A 25,046-nucleotide genomic window follows, 5' to 3' on the forward strand; every position below is an offset into this window, starting at 1 on the left:
ACTTAGCTCAAGGTTGTCTTCTGAACCAGCCAGGTGTTGAACTGATAATCAATCTCAGCCAGTCCATCATTTGAAAAACCAAGACTTTAGAGCCATCTGGCCCCAAGATTGCAACTAGACATTCCATTTGGGCGACTGTAACCTTGGTTGAAGGAGCCATTTGGCGGCTAGCTCATACAGTATATCTTGAGTTCCTAACACTGCTTCTAAACCTGGCTTATACCTGCTGATTGTCTCTACCTGTAAGGCCTAGGAAAGGTTGTTGTAAGGCTTGCCTTGTTTGTTAGGGAGAAAAAGTTCAGTTGCATCGGGGAAATGAATGCTTTGGCAATTAGGTATTGAGCAATATTTAATATTCCAACCCTTTTGCGAGCCAAGATCCTGTTCCCAGTATTTGCAGAGGGGCAAAAGTGACGGAGGACGCTCAGTTGCTGACGTAGCCATGCTTTGGCTGAGCTGGCCTCCTGTCTGTTAGCACAAGGCAACTTGCCAGCTGTTACACCTTTTTGTGGAGTCGAAACCCCGTTGGGAATGGCAGCTGTTCTGCCCGAGATCAGGCAAGCAGAACCAGGATATGTAGTCCTTCCTGTACAATTGACAGCTATTTGAGGAAGGCTTTGAATATTTATGGATGTTGTGGAATTTGCCTTCTTGCTTTAATTTGGTTTTTTTTAAAAAAATTCTTTTAAAAATAAAACCTTATTGTATGCTGGGCACCAATGGGGAGATAATCTTACTTGACTATGAGTGATCACCGAAGAAGAAGAAGAAGAAGAATCTTAATATTGCTGCATATTGCTGCATTCTGCCCTGAGTTCTTTCTATAGAAGTGCTTGTCTTGTCACGCTCCTCGGAACTGCTCTGATCTCTCTTCTTCCTGTCACGCTCCCTGCCCTTTTCTGTCAGATTTGGAGCGCTATTTGACAACAGTGTCTGGAAGTTTGATGTGACCTCCATTCATAGAAGACCTTTGAGAAGCAGGTCTCTTGTAACATTCGGGGGGGGGACGGGGACGGGGACGGGACGAATCCTTTCCAATTTTTTCATGACTGCTCCTGAAAATGAAATGGAGACTTGTGTCTCTTTTAACACCATTAGAAGTAGTAAGTGTTTGTGGTGGATGGAGGTCTTCCAGAATAGGGAACTGGGTGCAATTCATTCTATAATAATAATAATAATAATAATAATAATAATAATAATAATAATAATAATTTTATATGCCAGTTGTCTTTGTCCATGGAGTTTTCTTGGCAGGGATACTGGAGTGGCTTGCCAGTTCCTTCTCCAGGTGGATCACGTTTAGTCAAAACTCTCCACTATGACCTGTCCATCTTGGGTGTTGGTGCTGGAGGAGACTGTTGAGCAGGCATCCCCAAACTGCGGCCCTCCAGATGTTTTGGCCTACAACTCCAATGAATCCCTAGCTAACAGGACCAGTGGTCAGGGATGATGGGAATTGTAGTCCAAAACATCTGGAGGGCCGAAGTTTGGGGATGCCTGCTCTTGAGAGTCCCATGGACTGCAAGAAGATCAAACCTATCCATTCTGAAGGAAATCAGCCCTGAGTGCTCACTGGAAGGACAGATCGTGAAGCTGAGGCTCCAATACTTTGGCCACCTCATGAGAAGAGAAGACTCCCTGGAAAAGACCCTGATGTTGGGAAAGATTGAGGGCACTAGGAGAAGGGGACGACAGAGGACAAGATGGTTGGACAGTGTTCTCGAAGCTATGAACATGAGTCTGACCAAACTGCGGGAGGCAGTGGAATACAGGAGTGCCTGGCGTACTCTGGTCCATGGGGTCACGAAGAGTCGGACACGACTAAACGACATCAATAATAATAATAATAATAATTTATTATTATTATTATTATTATTATTATTATTATTATTATTATTATTATTTATACCCTGCCCATCTGGCTGGGTTTCCCCAGCCACTCTGGGCGGTTTCCAACAAAATATTAAAATACAATAGTCTATTAAACATTAAAAGCTTCCCTAAACAGGGCTGCCTTCAGATGTCTTCTAAAAGTCTGGTAGTAGTTTGTCTCTTTGACATCTGGTGGGAGGGCGTTCCACAGGGTGGGCGCCACTACCGAGAAGGCCCTCTGCCTGGTTCACTGTAACTTGGCTTCTCGCAGGGAGGGAACCGCCAGAAGGCCCTCGGCGCTGGACCCTGACAAAGGTGAGTTGTACCCAAAAGCAGGAGTGGGGAGGAGTGAAATGATGGGGACATGCACCCTTCACCCCCAGGATGGGAAGGTGATAATATGGCCCTTGGGCCTGAAGAAATTAGACATACCTTCAGTTCAGAGATGCAGCAGAATTGACTGCCCTCGGAGGAGGCACAGAAAGAAAAGTGATGTGTGCCAAGAGACAGGAGGTGAGCTTCCCCAAGGGCAGATAGTTCTCTTTCTTGGACCTTCTAAGGCTGTGTGTACATCATTTAAAGATCAACCCCCTCCAAAGAACTCTGGGAATTATAGTTTAGTCCCATTGGAATTCCTAGCATAACAAACTACGGTTCCCAGTTTTGAGTGGTAGGGGAAACACACTTTAAATGTGTGTTGTGTGTACAGCCTAAGAGTAAAGTTGCTGTTTTAAGTAGCATACCATCACATTTCATTCAGAGAAAGGCGTTCATGTTTGAGAGTTGCACAGAGGTCTTCTATGTCTTTCGCAGGTGCATGGCAGACAGAAACCTGGCCAACACAGTCTTTCTCAGATTGGCACTATGGCGTTTGGGAAAACGCCGTACTTCTGGTGTGGGCAGTGATAACCAAACTTGGCCCTTCAGCTGTTTTCGGACTACAGTTCCCATTATCCCTGACCACTGGTCCTGTTAGCTAGGGATGATGGGAGTTGTAGTCCCAAAACAGCTGGAGGGCCAAGTTTCGCCACCACTGGGTGTGGGGAACTTTTAGCTGCCAGAAAAAGATGGCAGCCCTTGGCTGGGGGGGCAGGCAGTACCTTGGAACTCTTTTAGAAATCTTAAAGACTCTCTAGCCCATAATGTGTTGGACCCATGTTCACACCAGCCTCCCACTTTCAATTTCTCCATCTCTTCTGCCCCCAAACTCATGATCTTTGAATCACCCAATGGGGCTTCTGTAAATGCATGCTTATTATGGGTTTATTCTGGGCTCCTTTGGGAATAACAATACAAGGCCAGCCTTTTATCTTAAATGCTCAGTTAAGGATGGATTTGCTTCATGTGCTTGGGTCTGTTTTCATCCTGGCATCTTTTAGTTACCGCTCCAAAATGCATCCATGCAGTTTTGATTGCAAAAGCTGGCCCTGGGCCTGTTGGAGAAACAAGGGCTTTGACAAATCTCCCCGCCACATTTGGGTGCTGTTGGAGAGAGTGCAACTGTGGCTTTCAACAGAGTGTGACCAGTGTGACTAGGGATACTGGGTGTGTCCATGTCTGGATGTCCCATTGAAGAAAGGGAAGGATAGCAGGACCGTTCGTGGCTGTGTTGACTTTTGCAGCGCGTTTGACAGCAAAGGAAAGATGTAGCTTGAGGAAGACTGATTTACACGTGATCTCTCTCCTTTTAACTGCACTGGCAGGGCGACTGTAGCTGATCTCAAAGGCAGGGGAGGAAGAGTCTGATTCCTGCCTTTTTGCTGCCCTCTGTGAATTAAAATATTGTGTGCCCTTGTCTGTCTGCCTCCTTTGTGTCATATCGCATGCTGTTAAGCATAACAATCGCCAGTTAACTGAGCAAGAGGCGGGCAGGATCCTATTTTTTCATGTTCTCTCTGTTGAGAGAAACCTCTAATTTCTTTATTCTCCCATTTACAGCTGTGTGCGCTCTGATCCAAAGCTGTCTTTGTGTGTGTACACACTGTCATAGAAACATAGAATCATAGAGTTGGAAGAGACCACAAGGGCCATCCAGTCCAACCCCCTGCCAAGCAGGAAACACCATCATATGCCTGTCAAGCCTCTGCTTAAAGACCTCCAAAGAAGGAGACTCCACCACACTCCTTGGTAGCAAATTCCACTGCCGAACAGCTCTTACTGTCAGGAAGTTCTTCCTAATGTTTAGGTGGAATCTTCTTTCTTGTAGTTTGAATCCATTGCTCCGTGTCCGCTTCTCTGGAGCAGCAGAAAACAACCTTTCTCCCTCCTCTATATGACATCCTTTTATATATTTGAACATGGCTATCATATCACCCCTTAACCTTCTCTTCTCCAGGCTAAACATACCCAGCTCCCTAAGCCGTTCCTCATAAGGCATCGTTTCCAGGCCTTTGACCATTTTGGTTGCCCTCTTCTGGACACGTTCCAGCTTGTCTGTATCCTTCCTGAACTGTGGTGCCCAGAATTGGACACAGTACTCCAGGTGAGGTCTGACCAGAGCAGAATACAGTGGTACTATTACTTCCCTTGATCTAGATGCTATACTCCTATTGATGCAGCCCAGAATTGCATTGGCTTTTTTAGCTGCTGCATCACACTGTGTTGACTCACTGTTGTCCTCCCTTGGAGCAAAGATAATTGATTATCTGTCGCCGGTTACATACATAAGCAATTGACAACCTTCATTGGGTTTGTCTGGGCATGTTAAATTGTGAGAGCTCTCAGATTTATCATCCAACAAAACTCTACCAGATGATTCCCAACTTCCAACGGCCAGGCGACACTTTGCTTTCTTGCACTGCAAAAGGTTTCTCCTGCAGTGTGAAAAACTTAATAATTTCCTTGCCTTTCTTGCTATGATTCTACATGTATTGCTGCTCTGAGCCTGCTGCCTGTTTAGAGGAGAATTACGATGCAGGCAGCCTTTCTCTGCAGAGATTAGAGATGTAAAATTTCCGGAAATTTTGAAGCTCAGGAAAAAACCCCGTTTTTTTCCGGGGGGTTTCGGAAAAAACCGGGAATTTTTGGAAAAATCGAAAAATAATGCTACATTAGCACTTCTTTTTTCTTTTCCAGATTGAAAGTCATTCTGTTACTTTAGAAACATAAAATATAACTATGGACAATTTTAATGGGCACAAAATTATCACAACTAGCATATTAAAAATATAGTGTATCCAAACAATTATTACAAACATAATTTACTTTTAAAATAATATTTACTTGTATTTGTAACAAATGGAGCAACAATCTCCTGAACTGTTTACTAGTATATGTGGAACAACAACAACAACAAAAAACTCCACAAAACAATTTCTTAAAACCCAGAAGTAACAATTATTCATATTTCCTCTCCACAGTATTTAAAAAAAAGGTTCTCATAAAAAGAATTGAAGAAGGAAGTGGGACTAAGTTTCAATGAATGGGCATGAAATTTAATCAGAATCATTTTCTGAGCTGTAATGATCAGTATCAGTTTTAGTCTCTGCTTCTGCATCTACTCTGTTGTGTCTGTCATTATCACAGTTATTATGGAATATTAAAAACTGAAGGTTTGCTCGGATTGAAACAAGCTTCTCTACCCTTTCATGGAACCAATGCATACCACACGCATGCAAAAAACAAAACAAGAACTGAAACCTTTTTCTTTTCTGGTGACAACAGCACCTCCTAAAGGAAGAAAAGTATCTTGTTCTTGCATTGGAGAAAATTCCTTCAGTAGCACCTTTTAAAGACCAACTAAGTTTTTATTTTGGTATGAGCTTTCGTGTGCATGCACACTTCGTCAGATACACGGTGTATACATTGGTGTATCTGACGAAGTGTGCATGCACACGAAAGCTCATACCAAAATAAAAACTTAGTTCGTCTTTAAGGTGCTACTGAAGGAATGTTTTTATTTTGCTTCAACTCAGACCAACACGGCTACCTACCTGTAACTTGCATTGGAGAGTTCAGTTTGTAACCTAGGACTTGCTTGACCTCACAGAAATTAGAATAATCTGATACCATACATATTTTTTTATAAATGATTTATAAAACATTTGAACCCCTTATCTTAAAATATTTTGTTTATCATGTTAAAATAAAACATCCCATAATCTATTCCCCCACCCCACCCCCCCAATTTTTCGTAAAAAAATAAAAAAAAAGCTTCAGGAAAAAGCGGGTTTCCCCCCGAATTTTTCCAGTTTTTTTTCGGGCCTTCACATCTCTAGCAGAGATCCAACAGGATTGGGGTGGGGTGGAATTATAGGCATCTTGAATTATTTAATTTCTCACAGCGCAGCTAGGAATTCCCTTGTGGTCCAAGCTTTGGGAATTGTTTTTCTTCCTGAAATGTGGCTCGAAAGAACGAGAAAGGAAAGGAAAACAACACTTTCACAAAAGCACCCTGCCGGTCTCTTCAGTTCCTTTTTTTCTCCCCAGCATCCTACAACTTTCTCTGTTGAGAAAGGCTCTTCAATCAGCACCCTCATCAGCCTGATTGCTTTGTGTGTATGTAATTGTGTCCTTAAGGCTCTCCTGCAGTGCTGAGATTGTGATGTCTTCAGGCTTGAAAATGGAAAGGAGAGAACTTTTGGTGGATGCCTTTGTCTTTTAAAATTTGCTTCTAAGTACCGAATCTTCTAGTTAGTCGAATTATACATGGCCTTGGAATCATTTGGGATGATGGGTGATATAGATACGTAAAATCAATCCACAATTAAAATACACATAACATTAAAGGTAAAGGGTAAAAGGACCCCTGACCGTTATGTCCCGTCACAGACGACTCTGGGGTTGCGGCGCTCATCTCGCTCTATATGCTGAGGAGCCGGCGTTTGTGCGCAGACAGCTTCCGGGTCATGTGGCCAGCATGACTAAGACACTTCTGGCGAAGCAGAGCAGCGCACGGAAGCACCGTTTACCTTCCCGCCGGAGCGGTACCTATTTATCTACTTGCACTTTGACGTGCTTCCGAACTGCTAGGTGGGCAGGAGCTGGGACCGAGCAACGGGATCTCACCCCGTCGTGGGAATTCGAACCGCTGACCTTCTGATCAGCATGCCCTAGCCTAGGCTCTGTGGTTTAGACCACAGCGCCACCCGCGTCCCTTTAGATGTGAAGGAGGAGTATCTGTGCAAAATTCCTTTCACCAGATTTATTTTGCAAGGTATCTTGTCCCCCTGCCCCCCCCCCCCACCAGTCCATCCACATTCTCAAGGAAGGTACTAATTTGCAAAACATGTTTCACGGAGCAATGGGAATTTGGAAATTTCGTGGGGGGTGGGACTCCACCTCTTTCCCTAAAACCTACCATTAACAAAAATGTTTGCCTGAAAGGAGAGCGTTTTATAGCTCTTGTAAAACAAGTAAACCTGGATGTAAGAGATAAAATTGGTAACAGCATCTGAGTTGCTATGAAGGAATAGCCTAAACTACAGAATTGTATAAATGGGGTCTCCTTCTCCTTATTTTGAGTGGGAGTGGCAATGGATTAGAGCATGGGTAGGCAAACTAAGGCCCGGGGACCGGACCCAGCCCAATCGCCTTCTAAATCCAGCCCGCGGACGGTCTGGGAATCAGCGTGTTTTTACATGAGTAGAATGTGTCTTTTTATTTAAAATGCACCTCTGGGTTATTTGTGGGGCCTGCCTGGTGTTTTTACATGAGTAGAATGTGTGCTTTTATTTAAAATGCATCTCTGGGTTATTTGTGGGGCATAGGAATTCGTTCATTTCCCCCGTCCCCCCAATATATAGCCCCCCCCCAAGGTCGGAGGGACAGTAGACCGGCTCCCTGCTGAAAAAGTTTGCTGAACCCTGGATTAGAGGTTTGTTTCAGCATCCATTAAAAAACTCTTAAGTTTGGCTCTTTGTCACAAAGGGCAGCACACTGGACTCCTAGGCAACTTAAATACAATTCCTCCAATGGGCTCCCTTTAGGTTTCCAAAGGCTGTGGGTTTGAGTACCACACAATTGCTTGGGAATCCAGTCTTGTGCTGAAGACCCACCAGCTGAGGTGCTTCAGGATTCGGCCTTGATTGCGCAACAATGGGATCTGGCCGTGACAGCGCAACTTTTAGCAAATCATATCACAAAGACGCGTTGCCAGTTAAAACCCATTGTCTGAAGTAGGAACCGAATCAAAGAAAAGGAAAGAAGTACCCAGCCTCCTCACACCTTTCCTTTTTGCTCTTTTTTTAGTTCCTCCCAGTTAAGAACAACACTTCCCGCTATCTCCCAACATTTCTTAGAGACTTCAAAGGTTGTAGATCCAAAGTGATTATTAATCTCCACCCTTTATTCCCCCAACCCTGCTTTAATCTGGGTTCTCTGCTTGCTCCAGTTCATTAGCATAGGGACAATTGTAACTGCCTTGACTTCCTCTATCTCCTTTTGAATTTGGGCTAATAATGATAGGCAATAGTAAAACGTAAAACCTAACTTTTACCTCATTCACTCGCTGGAGTAGGGGCGGCCCTGTCACTATAGTAACCCTGGCGAGTGGTTTCGTTAATGCCTTTTTAAAAATAAATTCCTTCCTTACCCGGAAGACAAGTTCAAAATATTATACATATTTGTACTTTTCTGAGACTAATGGGTTGAGAGCACGGTCAAATGCTTTTGAACTTCCAGATTCTTTTTGAAAAGCTTTATTTGGCCTCAGCTTGATTATTGGCACAGAGTGGGCTCACCAAAAGCAAAAGCAAAAAAAACCCCACACAAAGTGGGACTGAATATTCAGTCTGGGTAACATTTGCATTATACATTTAAATTACTGTACATGGCTTCCCCCCAAAGAATCCTGGGAATCGTAGTTTATTAAGAGCGCTGGGAATTATGACTCCGTAAGGGATAAACTGCAGTTCCCAGGATTCTTTGGGGAAGCCCATGTGCTTTAAGGTATGGGTGTGGCCTTGAATTTGGAAAAAAGGCAGTCATTTCTGCCTGGGGAGGGCAGAAGCTCTTATGTGCCACAGCACTCCACTCCCAGTTTGTTTTACAAAGGGGAGCATCCATGTATCGTGTCACACCCCCCTCCCCCTGCATTTTGAGTGGTACTGCCCATTAGGAATATTGTATTACATGTCTCTCTCCCCCCCCCCCCATGTGACTACCATTGGGGACTGTGCTGGGAAGCAGTACCTCCGGATCGAAGGCCGTATTAAATTACATTCTAGGATTTACATTTTTCATCAGAACCTTTTTAAAATCACTGACCTAGGTGTATCCTTTTTTCTTTTTTTTTAACCATTTGCATTAGGTAGCCATGTCCGCCAAAGCAATTTCGGAGCAGACGGGGAAGGAATTCTTGTACAAATACATCTGCACGTCCTCGGCCATCCAGAACCGCTTCAGGTATGCCAGAGTGACTCCTGATACCGACTGGGATCGGCTAATCCAAGATCACCCTTGGCTCTTGACTGAGGTGAGCAGAACCGGCAGTAGCTGTTGTTCCCAACCCACCCCACCCCACCAAGCAGGAACCTATAAAGTAAGAAGCTATACAGGCCCAGAACAAAATGCTTTTAAGCCTCCATTGCCTGTTGTGCAGGCAATGGAATGTACGCAGCTGAAAGTTCATCGGCATCAGGAACGCTTACATAAAGCACTCCAGCCGCTCTAACATGATGGAGGAAGAGGAGCTCTCCAAAGCAGGCTAAAAACCTTTTGCCCACGGGCAAGAAGGGTTTGGTCCCCGTATGTGCCGGCATTCGTCATGCTTGCCTTGGTGCTGAAATAGACCCTCGTCTTCTTAGGCGGGTCTCGGTCATAAAAGATGTGGTCACTTGGCTGACAAAATATTCAACAATCGTTCCTTCTTTTTTTAAATTAGAAAGACGACAAAAAACATTGTGGTCATCGGCAGCTTCGATTCCTTACCCTAGCTACAGAAACAGATCAAGTTAGCTGTTAATATTAACACGTTAACAAGCCTGGATAGCTTCAGTTGGTTAGAGCAGGCACCCCCAAACTCGGCCCTCCAGATGTTTTGGGACTACAATTCCCATCATCCCTGACCACTGGTCCTGTTAGCTAGGGATGGTGGGAGTTGTAGTCCCAAAACGCATGGAGGGCTGAGTTTGGGGGTGCCTGGGTTAGAGCGTGGTTGCAGGTTTGATCCCCTTATTATGGGACAGCTGCATATTCCTTGGCTAGATGATCAGTATTTGACCAGTCAGCTGACAAGTGTGGCCAGTTGCATGTTTGGGGTGCAAACGTTAACTGGCACAGAATCTTAGGTCCTCTTGGGAAGTTTTAGGGCCTCTCCCCAGTTTTTAGCTGTGCAAGGAGACATCCTGTCCCCAGTTCCTTTCTATGGCTTGATCTCCTGGCTGCCATCCAGTTTAATCACATTTAGCCAAACACAGATCTGCCACACAGTCCCATTTTTCTCGCTGATGGAAGGCAGCTGTACTGCTGGCTAATTAAATACCCTGCACTTCGTTATGTGAGTCAGTGGCTGGCATGCCTCAGCGAGGAGAATATAGTTTTCCGTGAGCTTTGCCGGAAGGCAGTAAGGACTCCGGGTGGCTTTCTGAATTAATTCAAGGATTAATAGGATCCTTAAAGCAGGAGCTGGAAGAAATATTTTCGCATCCTTACACGCTGGCATGAGTGTTTTGGCTTGCGGTTATGTTAGGGCACTGCCTCCCCTGTGGTGAGTGGAATTACCTACAGCTGACCAGACAGGGAAGTGGAACAAGCACCAATGGGTTTGAGGGGAGGCAATTTAAGATAATGTCACCCTCTGAATTTACGTTACTTTTGCTAAGTCCTAGTGAAGTGTACAGGACCTTGGACATGTGGCTGATGAAAGCTCAGTTCAGCCCCTTTCCTCCTCCTTCATCACTACCTTCTTATGACTGTAAGCAAATTGGTGCGATTTAAAATGGGGCTGGAGAATCTCACATGTGGCCCTGCAGGCCTTTTTGTTTGGCCCTCGAGACTCTTCCCCCGGACGCACACGCCTTTCTCTGGTCCTGTATCACATTCCCAAGTTTTTCCCTGATTGCAATGTCTCCTTGAACTCTTACGATGCCTCTTGCTTGTCTGGAATGAGGATGGGTGGTGGTGGGGAAATGCCAGCCACTGTTATGTGGCCCTGGAAGGATTCTCAGAAGGAAATGTCATCCTCAGACTGAAAAAAAAAAGTCACCAGTCCCTGCATTGAAATGAAAGGTGGGATACACATTAATTCTTTGGCAAAAGGTGGACCGTGTTGACCGAGAGTTGTGGGAAGTCCAGACAGTTGCAGAGCACTTCTTGACTGCTGGAGTGATCTCATCCAGCCATTGCTTCCCTGAGCCACGAGGAGAGAGCTATGCCTACGCAGTTTTGGGACTGCGTCCTTGTGCTAAAAATGTGCACAGATTGCTTCCAGGAAGCAGCACTTATCTATGACCATAGCTGTGTCGGTTTCTTTGTTACTTCTGCTGTGTGGCCTCTCTGCATGGAGAGCGTACAAGCGCCTAAACTAGGCCTCGCCCTTCTCGGGAAACTGGCAAGTTGTTTGCAAGTTTTCCATTTATCACCTGTAAAGCTAGTTTTCCAGTTTTGGTTTTCCTTTTTTCCAAATTCCAGCGTCTCGTGGTGAAGCCTGACCAGCTGATAAAACGGCGTGGCAAACTTGGCTTGGTGGCGGTGAATCTTGACCTGGAACAGGTGAAGGCCTGGCTGAAGCTGCGTCTCGGACATGAAACCACAGTGAGTGTTGCCATTATTTCTCTGTCCCACCTGCTTAACCGAGCTGTTGTGAAGATGAAATGCTGCAATAAGCTTCCTTTTGAGGACGGGCAGGATATTAATGAAGCAAATAAAATGCCACAAGATTAAATTACGAGCTTAAAAGAAGACACTTTCCGTGGCAGCCCACTAAATTGTGGATCTACTGCCCCACAAGAGGCACCGTCATTATATAGCTTCTGGTGGATGCTGAAGACATACCTCTTTACCCTGGCCTTTGATACTTGAGGTCCATCTTTTTGAGACCCACCTTATTTCTGTAATTGCAAGTTACTTTAAACTGTTTTTAGTATTGTGCTTTAGTGTGGTAACGCACCCTGGGAACTTAGGGTGAGGGGCAGGGAAATAATAATTTTGTGAGAATGTAGCATTTAATAATGCAGGTTAAATAATACCTCTTGTTTTCGATATTTGGGTGGGGCTTCTCATTCAGAGTATGTTTGTTTCTCATTTTCCCTAGATTGCCAAAGCTAAGGGCATCCTCAAGAACTTCTTGATAGAGCCTTTCGTTCCACACAAACAGGTTAGTTTTATTTGTACATGCAAGCGGAGATTTGCACGCATAACAGTTATTGCGGGAGCACAGCTCTAGTCTTGCATCAAAAGGGTGCAGCTCCTTTCCTCCAGGACCCTTTCCCCCACGGAGTGGCTTTTATTAATCAAACCAAAGAATTTTGAAAACCTTGGCAGAGAAGTTAGATAACCCTGGCTTGAGGCAACGGACACTGTTGCAGGGAGGGTATTGGAAGCTCTCGGGCTGCCCATGCTCTCCTTCATGCACTTATTTCGGTTCTGATAACGCAAATGTTCTGCTGGTCTTTGGTCTGGTAAAACCTTTACCATCCTGGTGTCTCAAACCCACAGGCGGAGGAATTCTACGTGTGCATTTATGCAGCCCGCGAGGGAGACTACGTGCTGTTCCACCACGAGGGTGGCGTGGATGTGGGGGATGTTGACACTAAGGCTCAGAAGCTGCTGGTGCGCGTGGATGAGAAGTTGGACGAGCCGACTGTCAAGAAGCATCTACTAGTGCATGCCCCGCCGAACAAGAGAGAGTAATTCTGAAATCTTGCTCTTTTTATATATATACTCGGTGGCCCGGCCACTCCTTGCTGTGGCTCATCCCTGTGACTGCCCCCACGCTGTTCCGACCCATGACCTATTATGCCCCCTCCTTCCCCCACCCCTGGCTCATCTCTGTGACTCCCCTGTCCCAACCCATGGCCTATTCTGTTCCCTCCCCCCCCAGCTCATCCCTGTGACTTCCCCAACTCTGTCCCCACCTATGACCTATTCTGTGCCTTCCTCCCCCCCACCCCGGGTCATCCCTGTGATTGGCCCCACCCTGTCCCGACCCATGACCTATCCCGCCCCCTCGGCCCAGTCTGCAAAGGCGAGCCAAGATGCTGTGGAGAGGGAAGCTTTCCTAGCTGCAGTACCAGTGTAGCCGTCGCTAGAGGGTGCTGTTTTGCAACCTCTCCTGTGCTCCCAGCATCCCCAGCTGTGTTCAGGAACAGTGGGTTTCACCTGCTTTACCTGCCATAGGTGTGACACCTATCTAAGCAAATGGTATGCAAACCCTCGCATATCCGCATGTGACGTTGTGTCCAAATTTGAACGCAACCGGTCAAGCGGTTTCGGTGAAAAGTGGAGACTAACAAACATGTCCCTTTTACATTTATATATATATATAGATATAGATATAAATGTTAACTGTGGGTTATGGACAGTCGTGTTTTACATGACAGTGCAGGCTAGGTACCCCAGCTCCGCCTCCCCCCTCCTGAGTAGAGATGGGCGATATATTGATTTGTCCGAAACCGATATGGCGTTCAGATCGCACCAGCTCCAGTTGCCTGTGGATGGAAAAGGCTCAGGCAGGCAGGCAGATCCTGAGAAGGTTCCAATGAATACCTTCTTGGACTCCATCTGCTTGTGCCCTTGAGGAAGCCCCCCACCTTCCTCATGAGCCTGAGCAGTATCGGGGCTTGCTCAGGTGGGGGGTGGGGTGGGTAGAAGGCTTCCCACCCCCCACCCCCGTCTGAGCACTTTAACGAAGCACCAGTGCTTCTCGTTTGTATCTAGCCTCGCTCAGTAGGGCTGGGTGATGCATCCCAGTTGCTGCTTCGTTCTCCCCTAACGCGGGGGAACAAGAAGCAGGCGAGATACATTCTAGACATTGTGATATATTGGCACATCACAGTATTTAGCTGCTCATATAGCACAACGTTGAGAACCAGCCGTACTCCTGAGAAGAGCTTTGTTTCGAAGTCATCCAAAAAGTTTATTCAGTTTTGCTTTTACAGTGGTGCCTCGCTACACAAATTTAATTCGTTCCATGGGTCTTTTCTTATAACGAAAAATTCGTCTAGCGAATCCCATAGGAATGCATTGAATTTTTTTTGATTTTTTTTTTTTTTGCCCATAGGAACGCATTAATTGAATTTCAATGCATTCCTATGGGCAACCGCGATTCGCTAGACACATTTTTCGTAAAACGAATTCGTCTAGCGAGGCAACCTCCACTAGAAAAAACCTTTCGTTAAGCGGAAATTTCGTTAAGCAGGGCATTCGTTAAGCGAGGCACCACTGTATATGGTAGGCAGAGGTGTTTGGAAAATTCTCTTGGGCCAGCTTTAGTTTAAAGGGACAGGAAGGAACCACTTTTCAGTATCAGATTTCAGCGATTTCCCTCCTCTAGCATCTGAAGCCGTCAGGCAGGACTTCCACGCTCAAGGCCTGGGTATACCTGTGGCTAGGGCAGGCCAGCCCTATAGTGGTTGGCTGAGCTTGCTGGCTGAACCAAAGCTTGTAGTCACCACTTGCTTTGCCCCCTCTGCCCCTCTCTGGACAAGATCCCCTCCAACCAGCCATTCCCATGGGAAACACCAGTGGATAGGGGAACATACCCTGCTGGACAACGTTGCTTGAAGGTGCCCTGAGCAACTTTGGGTAGCAGTTCCCAACACTCATAGCTGCCAAGTCTCCCGTTTCCCCCGGGAAAACCCCTTTTTTACTTACCTTTTCCCGGTGGTCCCCCGTATCACTTCGTCTCCCGTTTTTCTCCGTTATTTTCTCCTGCCGGCGACCATTTTTTTTCTTTCCGATTTGCCCTTCTATGGGCACCAAAAATGGCCGCTGCCAGCTTCAAAAGTCACATCTACGCATGTCCGGAAGTGCATAGACGTGACTTCCGGTGTTGGCGGCGGCCATTTTTGGTGCCCATAGATGGGCGGAGCGACACCGGAAGTTGCGTCAGTGCACTTCCTGCCATGCGTACAAGCGACTTTCGAAGCCGGCGGCGGCCATTTTGGGTGCCCATAGAAGGGCAAAACGACGCCGGAAGTTACATTGACGCAACTTCCGGTGTCAAATAGCTGCTGGTCCCGGATTCTGCAGTCCGGAACTTGGAAGGTAAGCCAACACTCCTCCTTTGTGTTGCTTGCCGTAGCAAGAAAAGCCGGCCCAGGGAGGGTTTACTGTTGGGCCCTGCATGGCAAAGGCTCTTTAGGCCTCTTGGCCATGCAGCTACCAAACAACCCCCCAATCCTTCATCTCAGGAGCCGCAGTGGCAGGGACCGCAGGGCAACCCACGGAACGACCCTTCACCTGCCTCTGTGGCTTCGAAGTTGAGAGGAAGGCCGGCAGCTCACCGTGGCGAGCGTAATTGTCCAAAGTCCACCTGTGGTCTTTAAGAAAAAAAGCCTTAGTACTCACAAAGGATGGTAGAGAAAACATCCTCTGTTTTCCCCCCTGTATAATGTCCTTTTTTTGTTTCTGTGGTGGTGAAAAGCTGGGTTCTTTTTTTTACCTTTTCCTCTTTTTTTACACTAAAAAATCCTTTTCTCGACAAGGTGATGCCCCGCTGACATTTTAAAGGCGTCTGCTTTCCTTTTAATGACGTCTTCGGGCGGATAATAAATGGCCTTTAGTGAGGGATCGCAATGGCGGATGACGCAGTCCCAATGGCTGACTCATCCAGGCCTGGGCGTCTTCAACCTCAGCTGGACTGACGGCAGACAGATTGAAGGAACTAACGACAGGGCTGTATAACAGGCCCAATGTGGAGTGTCTTTGGTGTACACCTATTTGGTTTTGATGAATTCGTCTCTGTGTGCGTCTGTTTTCCCATTTTGTGTGTGTTTCTGCCTCCTTTTTATAGTGTCTTGGCGAGCTTCATCTCTGGCCTCTTCAATCTTTACGAAGACTTATATTTTACGTACCTGGAAATCAATCCGCTAGGTAACTCCTCTCTCTCTCTCTCTCTGTTGTTTTCCGTGAAATTTCCACAGCTCATTCATTCTGTATTCTGCAGTTCTCAATTATACAGCGGAAGTGTGGTGGAATAGAAAATGAAGATGGAGCACGGCCCCCCCGTTGCAGACAGGCAATGCTTTTTCATGAACTTCTTCTTGTCAGAGTAATTTAAATTTGTTCCTCCCACACAAAGAGGGAGCGTAGAAAGTGTCCACCCGTCTTTGAGAGTGCTGATGCAAGCGAATTTTTTCAGAGATTGATTTTGACATCGAGTTCTCGCATGCCGCCAGAAACCGAAGTCTTCGCCAGTGGTGTTGAAGAACAAATCTTCAACCTGCTAGCCTCTGTAAATCAAACGACAGTCAAACTAGATTTAATATAAAATGCACTGTCGTCATTCTCCCTCCCTTGTGAGTTTAAAATAACAACCATGTCCCCTCCCAGCTTTTAAAAAAAAAATAAAATCAACAAAAAAGAGGGTGAATGATGAAGAACAATGATGTTTAGCATCACATCTAGTCTGGTCCTGAGAAATGCACTTTGATCAGAACAAGTAGCATCCTTTATTTCTGAGGATCACTTAATATTTTTATTTATCTAGGAATTTTATTTGTCTAGGGATATATTGTGCAAATTCGCTGCATCCTTGCCTGCATGTAGCAGGCATGGTTGGTGTATTGCATGATGTGTGACTTTCCCCACCCCCTGCTCTATTTACAATTCCCAGGGGCTTCTTTTGGCCCATGGTGGGTATATGCAGGAAGAAGAGGTGGGGGTAGGACTGACAAATTTGCCTGCCACTTGTTGTTGTTAAAGATACATACTGCTTATATGCCAATATGGCTTCTAAGCATAGCTGTCAAGTTTTCCCTTTTCTCGTGAGGAAGCCTATTCAGTGTAAGGGAATTTCCCTTTAAAAAAAGGGAGAACTTGACAGCTATGCTTCTAAGTGGCTTGCAACTATAAAATCAATCCACAATTAAAATACACATAACATTAAAGGTAAAGGGTAAAGGGACCCCTGACCATTAGGTCCAGTCGTGACCGACTCTGGGGTTGCGCGCTCATCTCGCATTATTGGCTGAGGGAGCCGGCGTACAGCTTCCAAGTCATGTGGCCAGCATGACAAAGCCGCTTCTGGCAAACCAGAGCAGCACATGGAAACGCCGTTTACCTTCCCGCTGTAGCGGTTCCTATTTATCTACTTGCACTTTGACGTGCTTTCGAACTGCTAGGTTGGCAGGAGCTGGGACCAAGCAATGGAAGCTCACCCCGTCACAGGGATTCGAACCGACGACCTTCTGATCAGCAAGCCCTAGGCTCAGTGGTTTAACACACAGCACCACCTGGGTCCCGACACATAACATTAAAACATCCTTAATTAAAATATACAATCAATCGAATAACAAAAAAAAAACTCCACTAGGAGACCTACCTCTCAGATTAAAAGAACTAAATACTTAATAACCAGACCCAGGTGTCTTCATGAAAAAGGAGGGTGGGTGGAATCCCGCAGGTCATCATTAAACTATTATACACTTAATGCATTCAGGAGTTAGTTGTAAGAGGGGTATTTGTAAGAGAGAACATTTCTATCCAGTGAAAGTTGGCTTATTCATGTGTTACGCAATGTTACTGGCCTTTCACCCAGTAAAGATAAAAGGGAAAAGTCTAGCTCGTACAGGCCCTGAAGGAGCCGCATTTTTTAAAAAAAACTTCACTATTCACTGTGTTTCTTATCTAAGTTTCTTCTGAGTCCTTGGATGCTTTTTCGTTTTGTTTTCTGGGGTACTCTGTGATGTGAAGCAGCCCGCAGCCATGTTCATAATGGTCAGAAGTAGTTTGCTGCAGACTAAAAGGCACTTTTGCACATACATATCACAGAAAGTGACCATGTATGGAGTTGAGCTTGTTCAGCATGGACTGGCTGTGGGTCCTGGGTAGATGTTAGGCACCCCTGCCTTTTCTGCTTCCGGATTTATTCCAGAAGTGTGCCCTAGCCATTGGGAGGTGGTGGTTGTGCTATGATGGTGGATCCGGTTCAGCACTCGGCAGGGAAAGACCCGATGAAATTGAGACCCATTTCCTACCTAGGCAGCACCTTGAAACTGGATGCTTTTCTATTCGTTTTCCCTTGTTAGCAGGTTCATGTTGACCTCCTCCTTCTTCTTCTGTCTCCCCTCTCCCTTCGCCAACAAAGTTGTAACCGCAGATGGCGTTTATGTTCTTGACCTCGCTGCAAAGATCGACGCGACGGCCGACTATATTTGCAAAGTGAAATGGGGCGACGTGGATTTTCCCCCTCCCTTTGGAAGAGAGGCTTATCCAGAGGTAAACGAAAAGGGCTGCTCTTAGGGTGGTGTTAGGGAATTAAGGTGGCTAAGTGCGTTCTGTTGAGCGTGAGGCTCCTTGACTAACATGGCTAACGTGCAGAAAAGCCTCCCGTCTCGAAATCCGAATTCCCATCAGAACAGTTTGGTCCCATTCTCCCAAAATGCCCTGTGTCTTGTTCCTTGGCAGAATGTCTCCAGCAGCTATCTGATGCTCCGGCATGTCTCAATTTAGTAATTACATCAATTGCACAAAATACAAACCAAGGTGGAAGGTTGTTGTTTTTTTTAAAAAAAGAATTGTTGTCTAGCCAAGAAACCCATTTAGATACCTCTTTTCTTCCCTGCCCGCCAATCCTCATTAGTGTGTTATGGCTCAAGTGCTGACACTTAACTCAATTTGGCCAGGTTTCTAATGGATGAGTTATTTTTTTAAAAAAAAATTGGCCTCACTGAATCATCCCCCTTGCCAGGCACTAATGAAGACTCTTAGACTCGACACTTGTTAAGAATGTTAATGAACTTGGGTCTGGCCTCTGCAAGAACAGAAACAAATGTTCTCAAAATACGCAGGGTAGGAGCAGCTCCCATAGGAAGGCTCAATCTCTGTTATTAACTGAGGTTTGGGCCCTACCTGATCATTTCATCATCAACCCCCTTTTTCTTCGTACACCTACCTTGAACATCAGTTCTCTCATCTGTCCCTCCAGTGGTAGCTGTGGTAGTTCGGCTAGCCTTGGAGATGAACAGAAAGCACCTTTCCTGTTTTTCACTGGGGTTTTTTCTCTCTCTCTCATTTTGGGGGGGTGCTTCTACAGCATTAGGGACCCAGGTGGCGCTGTGGGTTAAAGCATTGAGCCTAGGGCTTGCTGATCAGAAGGTCAGCGGTTCGAATCCCTGTGACGTGGTGAGCTCCCGTTGCTTGGTCCCAGCTCCTGCCAACCTAGCAGTTCGAAAGCATGTCAAAATGCAAGTAGATAAATAGGAACCGCTACAGCGGGAAGGTAAACGGCGTTTCCATGTGCTGCTCTGGTTTGCCAGAAGCGGCTTTGTCATGCTGGCCACATGACTTGGAAGCTGTACGCCGGCTCCCTCGGCCAATAATGCGAGATGAGCGCGCAACCCCAGAGTCGGTCACGACTGGACCTAATGGTCAGGGGTCCCTTTACCCTTTACCTTTAATGTTATGTGTATTTTAATTGTGGATTGATTTTATAGTTGCAAGCCACTTAGAAGCATAGCTGTCAAGTTCTCCCTTTTTTTAAAGGGAAATTCCCTTACACTGAATAGGCTTCCTCACGAGAAAAGGGAAAACTTGACAGCTATGCTTAGAAGCCATATTGGCATATAAGCAGTATGTATCTTTAACAACAACAAGTGGCAGGCAAATTTGTCAGTCCTACCCCCACCTCTTCTTCCTGCATATACCCTAATGGTCAGGGGTCCCTTTACCTTTACCTTTACCTCTACAGCATTATTTGGGACCTGGGGTATTCCAACTTCCTTCCTCTTCAGATCTAATATTTGCACCAGTGACTTGCATTGGCCTGGAATAGTTTAACTGTATAATTTATCAGATTCCCATAGCACTTCACAGTATAAAATTACCAGGATGGCAAGCCTAGTATCCATACTTGACAGGGTGGGGCAAGCACAGGGGCCCATTATCCCTGGAGGACCAAACACAGCTGGTACCTGCGTACCTGCCTTTTTAGAAACAACAACAACAATAATGTTTTTTTTTTAAGTGGCTTGATACTTTGAAGGGAAACCCCAGTCCAGGCGGTGGCTGAATCCCTCCTAACGTCGTTATCCTCGATACCTCTGCCCCCATCAAACACCACTGGGGAATGCTACTGAAGTACTACTGGGCAGATAAAGTTGTGCCGCTTTCAACACTGCCACCCATCCCTTCTGCCTCCTAGTTAGGTTTTTTTCCGGGTGAAAGAGTGGGAACGTTTATCATGCCTGTGGCCTCCTCAGACCTGGCCTTGACCTTACAGGCTTGTTTACTTTATTATTATTATTATTATTATTATTATTATTATTATTATTATTATTATTATTTAGCTTAACTGGAGACTTGGGTTAAGAGATCAAGGGTATGCCTGTGTAAACAGGTGTGCCAAATGTCGTGACCTCCCTCAAGGAATCGTGGAATCGTATTGATGTAAAGGAGTTGATGACAGTCTGTAAACCTTTCCAGGGGGAGAGGAGCCAGGATAGATGAGACACCTTGTAAATTCCTGAGGGTGGGACTAGATATTACCTTTGAAAACATTGGTTTCAATATACATGTATGAAAACACAGAAACGAGTGCGAAGATGTGCACCTTGCCCCAATTTGGCTCCAGAAAAGACAGTTGTCTGGCTTCATAACTCGGGTGAGCGAGTGTCATTTAAATTGATCTATGGGCATTTGTGGGGGGAGAAATTGAAAGATGGGGAAAGAATTGCTCTCTCCTCCTTTATTTCCCCCCCACAAATGCCCCTGGCTCTGTGTTATGAGAGAAGTGCGGAGTTTACTGTTGTGTCCTTAGATGTTTTGATTCTAATAATATGAGGGCTCTTGTCTGCAGGAAGCCTATATCGCTGACCTTGATGCCAAGAGTGGAGCCAGCCTAAAGTTGACCATCTTGAATCCCAAAGGCAGAATATGGACCATGGTGGCTGGAGGCGGCGCCTCTGTCGTGTACAGGTACCAAGCACATACATTGTGGGAGTGGCAGCTACATCATGTATGGTTCATCCTAAACCCCCAGTTCTTCCATCTTTTGATTAGTCATCATTTGCTCTTCCTTGCCCAATCATCCCATACGGGGTTAATCATTGTTGGAATGGAATGTTGAGACTTTTGAGAGGTGCACTGGAACTCTCTCTGCTGTACGTTGCCTTTAATACTTAAGGAGATTTTGCTAATGGAGCCTACGCTTGGGCCTTAGACAATACATTCTATATAAATACACAGACTGATAACCTGATAAATGATTTGCCACCCTGGGAATCTCTGCTATTTTTGCATTGCTTTCAAAAGCAATTTTGCAGTCGTAGCAAAAATGTACAGTGAGAATTCTCAAATGTTTAGGTTTGTGGAGCGCGGCTTCACATATCAATGCTTGGGAGGCATTGTGGTCCTGCCACATTTTTCTCCCAGCTGCTATGGTGGCTCGAAGAAACTGTATATAGGCTCAGTTACGAACACTGCTGGGTAAATTCTGATCAACACTTACTTTGGGCAGCCGAGCATATTTTATGCAAGGTTATTTGATACGCATGCACGCACTTCAATTCTGCTAAGCAGGTTCTAATCCTTGCTAACTAAACTGGCTTCTCTGTTTCTGCAAAGTACAACCCCCCCCCCCGTTGGCTGAGCTGCCATGTTGTCGCGTGAACATTTTATTTAACTACTGTGGCGGAATTTTCTGAATCTGTAGAGCAGCTCAGCCAAGCTAGCCTTGCCTCAGTTCCTCGTCGTAAACTAGGAACGCAGCCTCGTTCTTGCTCCACTTTCCACAGGGCCTTACGGGCATCCTTAGTTTCGCAAACGAAGCCTTCTTAATATCACTTATGTGCCTTCCACTTAGTGACACCATCTGTGACCTTGGTGGGGTGAACGAACTCGCCAACTATGGCGAATATTCCGGAGCTCCCAGTGAACAGCAGACCTACGACTATGCCAAGACTATCCTCTCCCTCATGACACGGGAAAAGCACCCAGAAGGTAAAGGAGAACGTGTGGGGTGGGGTGGGGGGCACCTCAAGCCTGATTGGCCCAGGAGGCCACGCCCACTTCCCAACCAACTCCTCCTCTGACCAGCCCATGCTCCACATCTTCCCCAAGCGTTTTTGGCCTTCCTGGAATGTGCCACTGAACTGTGATATCGCCTCTTTACATTCCACTTGGGCCACTTGACATTCCAATGTGTTTTTTGTGTGGGTGTAGAAACCTTGGGTGAGCCTTTTGTGTGTCAAGAGTGTGGCTTACCGTGGAAAGCTGTTTCATGGAAATACTTGTTGCTCTTCGACACAACACCTTGGCGGTCGGATGTTGGAACACCCCTTCTCTTGAACCCATCTAGTGCCTAGAAATGACCCATTTAATGGTCCAGGCTGGACTGGCCAGGAAAAAGAATGTGACGACAAGCAAGGGAGAAGCAGATAAAGAGAAGGGAGGGAACTGGCAGGTAGAGAAACTGAGATGGGGAAAGGGGAGGTCAATGAGAGGTGAGAGAAGGAGGGACAAGAGCAGGCACCCCCAAATTGCGGCCCTCCAGATGTTTTGGCCTCCAACTCCCATGATCCCTAGCTAACAGGACCAGTGGTCGGGGATGATGGGAATTGTAGTCCAAAACACCTGGAGGGGATGCCTGGACAAGAGGAAAGAACAGCAGCAGGAAGGCCAGTTTCTGACCTGGAAATGCTCCTACCTGGCTCAGTGAAAGCCGAGGGGAAGCTTAATGGCCTCCTGGCCCCACAACCAGCTAGATTCTTTGGGGACTGAGACTACCTGCCCCAATGGTCCTCTAGGAGGGCCTAGCCTCAACCAGACCCTACAGGACTTCCATTCTGCTGTATTTTCACCAACACCTTCCAAAGAAGCTGGAAAGCTTTTAAGCCCTGCAACTGCTTGCTGCTGAATGTGGTGATAATGAGCGACTGGGTTTGTGCAAAGCTTGCCACAAGACAGCTTTTCTCCCACTCCCAGAGACATCGAGGTGCATTCAGAATTGCTTCAGGGAACCAATGTGTGCATGTTATTTTAAAATGACCCACGGCTACATTGGAGCATCCTCCTGGCCAATGCTGGATTTATGTATAAGCTAAACAAGCTATAGCTTAGGGCCCCACTCTCTTGGGGGCCCCAAAAAATTTTAAAGGGAAACCGGATGTACAGTACATATTACTAGAAATATCGTCTTTTTCACTCACTAAGTGTAACAGGGTACGAAGGTCTGCTGCCCCAATGAACTGTGTGGACTACTATGGTGATATTGATATTATATAAAAAATGCATTGTATTAACTACAATTGCATTGTACAGGTTATAACACTTAATTTCATATTAATAACGCTATTTATAATTATTAGTAGTTTGGATCATATATTTACACCTATTATTTCATGTTATAGCAAGTTTCTAGACTAGATTAGGAGTCTTTGTAAATTGTGTTTCTAAAGGAGCTTTTGTTATTGCCGAATGCCAGTGTGTTTGCATGATTGAGTTTGTTATAAATAAAAATCATTTTAAGTTATAGCCCAATAATAATAATAATATAATAATAATAATAATAATAATAATTTATTATTTATACCCCACCCATCTGGCTGGGTTTCCCCAGCCTCTCTGGGCAGCTTCCAACAGAAAAATAAAATAATCTATTAAACATTAAAAGCCTCCCTAAACATTTTTATTTCACTATTCATATACTTCTTTGTATTTCACTGTTAATATACTACTTCTTAATTGTATTTCAGTTCAACAATTACTTTGATAAAATACATATTTTGTTATGTGCAAATGGCTTTAGATACCTATTAGGCCCATAAATTACCATATAGAATACATTCAACACAAAAAACAGCGACAATTTGTTGTTGACAAAGGACAGCTGGACATATAAAGGGCCCCATTACCTTCAGTAGCTTAGGGCCTCCTCAAACCTAAATCTGGCCCTGCTCCTTCCTGCCTATCAGCTGCTTCTAAAGCACTCCAGGCCTAGCACTCCAGGCCTCTTGGTATTTCTTAACAAATCAACTTCTTTCTCTTCCCTCTTGTTGCTTCCTCTACCTTGCACAGGCAAAATCCTGATCATCGGAGGGAGCATTGCTAACTTTACCAACGTGGCTGCCACCTTTAAGGTAAAGTTGGTCCCGAAAACGTGCCTGGCACTGGTCGTGCATGTTAGCATCCTCATCTGAGTGTGCTTGTAAAGAAACACCGACGTTTTGCTGAGTTTCCAGGGTGGATTCGAACTGAATTGAATGCGCTGTTGACTCGGCACTGTCTGTGCGAGTGCCGAGGGAACTTAAGTTTTGTTGCAGTTCCAGCGCTGCGATAAGGTTCAGTACTCTTGCGAGGATCAAAAAATAGGCACTGCCTCTGGTCTTTCATCTTCGTTGTAGTGCATTGACCAAGGTAGCCTGTCCTTTCGCTTCTGTGGGGAGAGGAGGCAAGATCAGGCGAGGCGGAGAGATGTGGTGGATTGTGTTGGCTTGACCACAGAAGTGAGCTGGCCTGGGAAGGAGTTTTAGGGACCAGCAGGGTACCTGACAGCTAAAGCTAGCCATGAGTGTCTGTGCATGATTCTCTGTTTTTAATCTTTCCTCCTGCAGGGCATAGTGAGGGCTATTAAAGATAATCAGGGCCCTCTGAAAGAGCATGAGGTCAGGATCTTCGTGAGGAGAGGAGGCCCAAACTACCAGGAGGGCTTACGAGTCATGGGGGAAGTAGGTGAGCAAAGCCCTGAAAATTATTTAAATTTCAAATACTTCCTGCTTCCTCATTTGCTTTCACTTATTTTTTGCTCTCAACCCGGGTCCTTAGCCTCATTTAAAGGGAGTTGATGACAGCCGGCAACAAAGGGCTCAGTATGGCCCCTGGGGTTCCCCATTTGACTTCCAGCATGGCTGATGAAAAGACACTTCATGCACCTTGAACTTGAGCCCAGAAGCAGGAGAAGGAAAGCCGGCAGACTTTCCAGTGCTTGCTCCGTTCAAAACACGGTTCCCTGTTTAAAAACCAGTGGCATTAAAGTCTTAGTAACTCCAACTTTTGACATTTGGGCTACATTTTTTTTTAATGCTGCTACATTAAGACTTCTCTCTTGCACCTTCTCCCAGTAGTCCTAAACTTAA

General features: G+C 45.6%; 1 protein-coding gene across 2 annotated transcripts in view; it reads left to right on the top strand.

Moving 5' to 3' along the window:
• Nucleotides 1–25,046, top strand: part of ACLY (ATP citrate lyase) — a 58,548-nt gene that overhangs the window by 6,065 nt on the left and 27,437 nt on the right. For both annotated transcript variants that reach the window (XM_060281100.1, XM_060281101.1), the window contains exons 2-11: nt 9,122–9,286; nt 11,443–11,565; nt 12,065–12,127; nt 12,469–12,659; nt 15,767–15,846; nt 18,062–18,192; nt 20,771–20,889; nt 21,776–21,912; nt 23,989–24,050; nt 24,525–24,642. In XM_060281100.1, coding sequence (XP_060137083.1) covers nt 9,128–9,286; nt 11,443–11,565; nt 12,065–12,127; nt 12,469–12,659; nt 15,767–15,846; nt 18,062–18,192; nt 20,771–20,889; nt 21,776–21,912; nt 23,989–24,050; nt 24,525–24,642 — 1,183 coding nt within the window. In that variant the 5' untranslated portion in view covers nt 9,122–9,127. The remainder of the gene's footprint in view (nt 1–9,121; nt 9,287–11,442; nt 11,566–12,064; nt 12,128–12,468; nt 12,660–15,766; nt 15,847–18,061; nt 18,193–20,770; nt 20,890–21,775; nt 21,913–23,988; nt 24,051–24,524; nt 24,643–25,046) is intronic.

Source organism: Zootoca vivipara, chromosome 13 (genome assembly GCF_963506605.1).
Source record: "Zootoca vivipara chromosome 13, rZooViv1.1, whole genome shotgun sequence".
Lineage (NCBI taxonomy): Eukaryota > Metazoa > Chordata > Lepidosauria > Squamata > Lacertidae > Zootoca > Zootoca vivipara.